The sequence below is a fragment of the Teleopsis dalmanni genome, chromosome 2 (assembly GCF_002237135.1).
Source record: "Teleopsis dalmanni isolate 2A chromosome 2, ASM223713v2, whole genome shotgun sequence".
Classification (NCBI taxonomy): Eukaryota; Metazoa; Arthropoda; class Insecta; order Diptera; family Diopsidae; genus Teleopsis; species Teleopsis dalmanni.
Window position 1 is genome coordinate 234,186,684 of NC_051847.1, and position 8,508 is coordinate 234,195,191.

Here is an 8,508-nt window from a genome sequence, read left to right on the forward strand (position 1 = left end):
TATATTCTATAAGGAACTCAATTCAATCACTGTAGTGACATTCTTTAAATAATTTCGCAAAGAAATTTTATCTATTATATTTAAATTTTTTTATTTTAACAATTAATAATACCAGATACATTCATGAGTTACTTATCTTTGACGTCTTGTGTGTAAGTGGTGAACTAAAGCATTGATTTGCAAATAATAAAATGCAAATTAAGAGTAAGAAGATTTAAAAATAATTGTGGATAAATTCTAAAAAAGACAGTAGTTGTTAGTGTATATTTAAAAATTGACGAATATAAACATTATTATTGGTGTTATAATGGTTTCTGATATATGAAACGCTATTTTTAATGTTGTAGCTGAACAAATTTCGTAAAAAGTCTGTTATATAGACCGGAATCCATTTTGGCTTCCAAGTATGAAGAACTCTAAACACGCATCTGTAATGTTTGTCTTATAGAAACAAAGTAACACAATCTTAATTTTTTCAAGGTTGCAGATACTTTTTAGGTCATATGAAACTGTTTTGTGAATTTTAAATTAATTGTAAATATTGCACTTGTTAAAGTACTTTGGTTTATGATTTTATTTCAACTCTACATTCATATTATTTTAAAGAAAAGCTTATATAAAGATTAAGGCATTTATTTATTTAGGTATGTTGATATTTTTGATTTATTTGAACTTACCTTTTAACTGTCTGCCGAGCTGGTCACACGGACTTTTTTCTAGCACACACATTATTTGTCGACTAACAATTGCTTGATTATTTAATAATTTGTTAATATTTTTCTCATCAGCATCTGTAGTTATTGCAAACAATATAACAAGAAAAAGCGATGTGGTTAATGTTTTATAAAAAGTTTGACGATTTAAAGTAAACATATTACTATTTAAGTAAAATGTATTCGTATTTGAATATCTAAAGAAATTCTCAATTTCACTATATAAGGATATAAATACGGAATGCTGGATGTCGCTATGAATAATAACCTTTTCCTTTATTGTCACCGTATTTTTCTACATGAGAAAAGCATGCGCAATTATTTGGATAAATAAACGTATATATAGATACACATTATCATCAGATTACTTCAATCATATCTAGTATATATGTATATATGTGCTATGACATTTAAATATTCATGTTTTTTAAGGTTCCTTCTTAGGCTTTGCTTCTATCCTTGCAAAGCTTTACATTTTTTTCAAACATTACTATAAAATAGAAAATTTATATATATTTTTTGACAGGTCGTTGTAAAATAAAGTTTAACGTTGAGTCAATATTTTATTAATATTGTAATATAATCAATATTATGTTAATATCAATTAATATAATTCTTTCTTCGAAAAATATACAAAAATTGTTAGTTAATTAAGGCAGCATTTGCGTACTAATTTAGTAACCAGAATAATTTGTTACAATAAATATTTAACCAGTAAATAGTTTTAAATTTTTGTTCATAGAATGCTGTTATTCTATTCTATATCCTTCGCTTAAACAATTAGCTATGCTTCATTCTATTGTACCATATCCTTGTACCTACGTGATATGAACATTTTTTCTTAATTTACACAATTATAACTGCTTTTTATCAATATCTAATATTGTTAATCTTGCTGGCTGTAAATCTATTGGTCTCTAATGATACCAGACTTTGTAAAAAATACTTTGTAAAGAACTCTCATAGCTCCGTTACTGAGATATACTCTATCTCCCCAAGCAATCAGAAGCATTTAAAGAAACAAACATAAGAGATGTTCGGAATTCTTCTTTTTTCAGTTGTCTGCGTTCGTCACTATTGGTAATATCTCTCTTGTATATATTTGCAACGAACAGATTGCATACCTATTATAGCTTAGCAATTTTTCAGTGATAGTACTAGTAAAAATCGAGTTTAGATTTCTCAATTTTGAAACAGGTTACACTGTTCTCATCATTACTTGTTATTCCATATATTCGTCAACAAAGTTGTCGATTTTTAAAAATTTTTTGTATGTCGTTTTTTTTTATTCAAAAGACAACCTAACAGAAATTTTCGTAATCTCATCTACTATTTCGTTTTTATCAAGAACTTTATAGCCTGGATATGTCCATCTAGTTGCGGTTAATCCTTTCTTAGTGTCCCGATTTTTTTAGTTTAGTAACAATATCATGCCCATAAAGCGTAACAGTTCTAAAGATGCGAGTACTATCAGTTTCGTTGCTTTCATGAGAATTTCTTTTTCCAATTTCTACAAAATATATAGGTATAATAAGATATCATCATCTATGTTTCCCCCAATGTAGCAGATTTATTTTGACAATTGTTAAGATTATAAACATAAGTATTATATTATTAAAATAACTGGAGGGTTCTAAAACCAATAAGTTCTAATAATTTGTTAGTAATACTATTACAATTGATTCCGGGATCGCCATGTGATGTTACAATATTAGCAACATTACTGCGTAATTATCTGTTTGGATATCATTAAATTAAGTTATAAAAATTATAATGTATTAACGACACATATAATGATCATTTAAATAAAGATTTATATGTGCTTTAATTCTATTAAAACGTTTAATTTTAGCACTCGTCGAACTAAGCCTATATGTAAGTATCTGACATTATTAATATTTGCAGTAATACAAAAAAAAATGCAATTTCATTGCTCTATTCTTAAAAACTCTAGATTATATAATGTATGAATGCTGTCGGTAGATAGCGTACTTCAATATGTCACTAGAAAGTTGGCAAACTTCATTAAGAAATCAATTTGAAGATAAAATGACGTCCTACTGTAAACTATATCATAGTTGGCAAGTAAATGGCATAAGTGTAACAGTCATAAAACATAACTGAACTTAAGATTATCTAAATATACCTAAAGTTTTAAATACCTAATTTATTGAATTTTAATTTAAATATGGGATGTTTTGTTTTGATGCTTAATGTAACTTAATTAAGTTACCTAAATGTAAATTCTGCCCTACTCATGCGAATCAATTTTTTTTGCTAAACTCTAGCCAAATACACGTAAATTTATGTTACATCTTCGTTTTTGATTAATTATTTCAATTTTTTGTCGGTACTATTCTGAGCATTACTGCAGTCTTAAGATTTTTATATTCAATTAGACATATGGATTTAAAAATGTTATATTAAGTCTTTGCATGTATATCTCTTTAGATAATGGTATTACACGTATTCTATATTTTCCAAATGAAAAATGTGTTATTAGGATACAATAAACTTAAATTGACAATTCTCTTCAAAATTTATCTAAGGTTAATATGAAGAAAGCATGAGAGAAAGACAATCTTGTCCAACAACTGTATTCACCTCATACTTATCTAATAGAACGAAACTGTTATTTTCCACACTTAGAAATTTTTACATACAGACTTTATTATAGGTATTTAGTATGTTTAAAGACAAAACCTTCCAATTGTCGATTCATAATTTTCTGCTGAATAAATCGTTAAACAGTTATAATAATTCATTTAAAAATCAAATTATTTTATTTATTTCTTTTCCTTCATGACTTTATTTTAAAAACACGTACGATACTTATGAATAAACATTAACGAAGATTAAATCACATTGCTATTTACAAAATTTTGATTACTTAGATTAAAATTAAATTATTATTATGTTTATTATTCTTAAAATCCACTTAACACAAAACATATATGAAACATAATTGTAATAAAATGAATACGTTTACTTAAAGTTTTATTAGATGTAGGACGGAAAAGGTTCTGAAAAGAAATGAATTAGCGTAGGAATAATGTCTCTGGCTTAGTAATCAATTATAGTGTCTTTGTTTTTGTAATATTGTAAAATTCTTACAGAATGTATATTTATTTGTGTTCCAATGCATTGGACAATTGTTCGATTGTTTTATTAACACTGCTTTCCGTAGTCACTTCCTTTAAATCATTTAGAATTGTAGTATTTGTAGAAGGTTCATAAGTAATTGGTTTCGTTATATTCGTATATTTCTCCAACACAAGCTTAAGAATATTCGTCACATTAGACTAGATAATTTAATGTTTGAATTTTTAGTTATATAAATAAAAAATATAAATTTAATTATTTACTTTAAGCTCCGCAAAATTCATTTTTAAAGTTTCTTGTTGCTCAGCCAAAGTTTTATAATGGGTTCTAATACCCTCAAGATCAGTAGCAATTGCCTCTATTCTTGCACCGAAGTTAGCAACAATTTTTTCGTCGTTGATATAGTGCGATTTATTTTCCAGATTAGTGCAGTTATTTTGTAAGGACTCTAACAAGCGCTTAAAATCTTCTATCCTTTTAAATATTACAGTTTGGTTCTTGAGCAGTAATGTCGATGTTTCATGCCACTGCTGCATCGTTTCTGGTAGATTTTGGCTTGTAGTATAGGCTTAAATAAAAGACAAAATTTATTTAAATGATTCACTTATTCTTAATAAACTCAGACCTTCCTCGATTTTCTGTCTGTTATCGTAAATTTGTTGCCGTAAGTCAAAATAATACCAATACATAAACACGAATAACAAAGCAAATGACGTCATAAATATTAGAGGTCCACAAACGCGGAAAAATATATACTTTCTGCCTCTCCGGGTACTGCTGTGATAAACCTTGGGCTAATAAAGTTTTATATAAATAAATTTATTATTGAATTTTTAAACAGTTTAGTTAATGATTCTATATACCAATGTATAATCATCTGGATCATCAGTTGAAGCTGACATAAGTTTGTCTTGCAAGAAAAGTCCTTCATTAGATCGTCGAGACAAGTTTCGTTTAGCTAAGGAATGTGCAATAAGAGCATCTAATTCTCGACGTTTTCGCATCTTTTTGCCTCCTGGCCGATACGGGACATTTATTTGTGTTCTTGCTTCCATTTTCCTTTAACTACCGCAAGAAAATATTTTATATATTTTTGTTTTTTTTATAATTCAAAATATTTTGTTTATTTTCATTATCTCACAAAAATTTTTCATTATTTTGATATATAACTCTTACTATCGAACCTTATCCCACAGATTGCAAACATATTTATCGATTCTTTTTATATTACATATGTAGCAAGTAACGGTATGTGTGTACGTAAATATCTATACCAATATCTGGAAGATTCATGCGCAATACGAAATGTCCAATTTTCATATAAAAAATGTTACAAAATATTTTAAAAACAATTTCAACACATATTTCATATTTCACGTTGCTCAATGTTAAACCTTGAAAAAATATTGATTTGAAATATTTTAATAATTTAACAATTTTGAAATAAAATACGTTGATATCATTTATCAGCTGTTTTTGATTTACACGTTATTATTTTTAAAAAGACATTCTAAAGTACACATTACATTTAGGTAGTTTCACACTTCAAAAAAATAATACTGTCATAATATCGTTATTATAAAGTATGCATACCTACTAGATTATTTGTATACTTACTTAAAAAGATATTCGACACGAAAAATGAATTAATATTTTAAAGTTAAAACACAAAAATAAGTGATTACTACTTCTTCTGAAACTTTATATTAAGTTATGTTAGACTATAGTGGTAATGGCTAAAAGTTAATAAAATTAACACAAACCAGTACTGGTGGAGTCTTTTTTCTTTTTCAAAATTTAGCCAAAAAAAAATCAATGAGGATTGTTACAGGTTCTGGTGTAAATTGAGTTTTAAATTATTGTAAGTCTATGATTTTTTACGTGAATCATTATTGTACTCAAAGCATCCATTATATAATATCAATCTAATATTTATAATCAATTAAAAAAACAAGTATAATGCTAAAATAAAGGTAATAACTCAATTCAGACCAAAAATCTACATGTAACGACTATATTATACTGAATAAAATCTTATCAAACTGTATTATTTTTTTAAATAAGAATATAAACATTAAATGATCTCATTTTATTACAATTCGCAACGGTTATCTGCGCAACTCTTCTCGCAATAATGCAGATTCTTCACTAATTAAAACATCATTGAATTTAATAGTTTATTATAAATGCCTTTTATTATAATATATATGCATACAATTACGGTAAAGATATTCAAACTGTGATTATATTTATTATAATTAAAACTTTACATTAAACGCATTTAATTAGATAGTTCAGTAGACCTTATTAGTTGATATCAGATATAATTGGTTTCAGTTAGACCTAATTAGTTTGTACACAGAATAAAAGGAATAAGACCAAATGAATACTTTTCATTTATTATATTGAATCAAAATATTAAATTTGAACATTTATTTCATAAGTAGTGATATTTTATTTTTTTATAATATTATAGTAGTTTAATAAATAAAAGCTATTGAAACAAGAATATATGTATGTATGTCGCCTCTCAATGAGCTGGGAACAATAAATTCTTAGACCACATAATTTTTTGTATGTCTTTGTAAAACAATTTTGCATATCGTTTTTGACAAAGATTGTGTTCTTTATAGATTTTGTACAGATATAATCTTTAATATAATAATGATATAATAACACGTTCCTTGCCTGAAAATTATAATAGTTGATGTGAACGGTGTCTGTTGAATTTTAGAATCATATACCAAAACATAGGTTTGGAAAGTATAAAACTTAAATTTATTTTATTTGTAATTGAATTAAATATGATAGAAAAATAAATATATGTTTATAGTAGTAGGTAAGGGTGCGAAAACATCAAATCAGTTATCATTACTGAAAAAAAAAAATCAACTCAAAAATGTGATATCAATTGGTCCACACCTTCGCCATTGATATTTCACATAATGGAAGTTCCTATTCGTTAAGAATAAGACAAGCCTTCATTTGTTCACCTTGATTACCTCTTAATTTCATATACATATCAAATATAGACCGAATATGATAATGCTTAGGAATTTAGTCAAAAAAAAATATTTGTAATTTTAAATGTAGCATAATAGTAATTTGTTCGAGATTCTACAGTAATAACAAATTATTTTGTTGTGGATAATTTATCTAAATGAAAACGGATTTGTTTAAACATATGCCTACATTTTAAAGATTTTTGAATTTCTTCATCAGAACAGAAAATAACAACTCATTTAACAAATATCGTATTGGTGCTACTTATAGTAGAAAAATGTGAAAACAATAATATAATAAAAACAATAGACATGTCTTCTACCGTAGAACTAGTAGGTATTTCGTTGGTGTCCCCTTTCCTGTTCATTGTTTTTTTTGTTTTTTTTTTGTTATTGTATTTTGTGATTTCTTCAAAGTGGGTTTGGATAATATAAGCTTTTGAACACTATTAGCTTAACTAAAATGATTAACTTTTTTTATTACAGCTTTTTAATTAGTATGATATATTATATCATCAAGGTGTTGTATGAACTTTCATATGCATAGTTAAAATTAATGCACGGAATTTATAATTTGAGAATTCATAAAATATTCCGTTTTTGCGTAGTGGGGTTGTTTCTTTTTTTGTATAAATATGGTTTTACTAAAAATTTAAAGAAGATAAAGTCTAAAATTATAGACTTGGGAGGATTCCCGTAAAGGGACGTAAAATGGTATTGGTATGGTAGAGGCTATAAGCTCAAATTTTTGATTGGCATTTTAGTACTAGTATACCAATATAATTTAATAGTTGACGAAAATTAGTTTAAGAAGTTTTAAGATTTCCTTCTCTTTAACTTCTTTTTTTCATTCTTTACTTTTAATATTTTAATGAATAATAATTACTCACTTTTTAATGATATATATAGAATAAAGTGAGGATAATCGTTAAGTGTCAAATGTGTATTTAAGCATTTTAATCTTATATACCTGTTTGTAAATTTAACAAATCGAGAGTTTGAGATTTAAATCATTTATCACATAAATATTACAAAAGAAATACTTTTAATACAACGAAATCCTTTTTAATACTTAAAAGTCTAATATTTGTATTTTTACACACTAAACAATTAAGCATTAAATTTTTATAAATAATTACAAAATAATGGATGACATCATAACATAAAATTTCATTTAATGAGTAAATCATAAAGAAACTCCCTTCTCAGACATATCGTAAATTAAATATGTACACACATGGTTAATATAGAAATAGATCTCATTACTATTAGCTCGTAATTACATTTACTATCACATTGTAAGAATTAAGTGCCGCTATCAAATTATGTCAATGATAAACTGTTAAAAGCATTTGGATATTATTTAATTAACACAATTTTTATCAAAGTCCACTGCAACGAGACAATATCGGCTGTTATGTGTTGTTCATTAACGAACACCAGTTGCTCTTCTCTTTAATTAGTGTAGAATCTGTTTTATCTGTTCATCAAACTCGCCAATTTTATTTTAACCAAATTTTAATGAAACAACAAAATACACTATTTGAAATCTGAGGTGAGGTGTAGTGCAATTGTCAATATTTTGTTGCTAGTGCAACTGCACAAATCGTCGACGTCTCGTGCAAGTGTGCGGGTGTGTATGTGTGCTCTACGGTGGATTCCGAGCAGTGCGCTGAAATTCACCGTAGTTT

At 26.4% G+C, this 8,508-nt stretch overlaps 1 protein-coding gene across 4 annotated transcripts; it reads right to left on the reverse strand.

The window, feature by feature from the left end:
* Positions 1-3,517: 3,517 nt before the first annotated feature.
* Positions 3,518-5,212, reverse strand: LOC119684899. Of its 4 annotated transcripts, none has more exons than XM_038099032.1 (6): positions 4,992-5,212; positions 4,679-4,880; positions 4,441-4,609; positions 4,079-4,383; positions 3,828-4,015; positions 3,518-3,736 (listed from the first exon to the last, which is right to left on the reverse strand). In XM_038099032.1, the coding sequence occupies exons 2-5, from the start codon at positions 4,868-4,870 to the stop codon at positions 3,839-3,841; spliced, it is 843 nt and encodes a 280-aa protein (XP_037954960.1). In that variant the 5' UTR covers positions 4,871-4,880; positions 4,992-5,212; the 3' UTR covers positions 3,518-3,736; positions 3,828-3,838. The 4 variants fall into 4 exon arrangements, with proteins under 4 accessions (XP_037954960.1, XP_037954962.1, XP_037954961.1 ...); XM_038099034.1 differs by having other exon boundaries at positions 5,000-5,209; XM_038099033.1 differs by having other exon boundaries at positions 4,957-5,209.
* Positions 5,213-8,508: the final 3,296 nt, after the last annotated feature.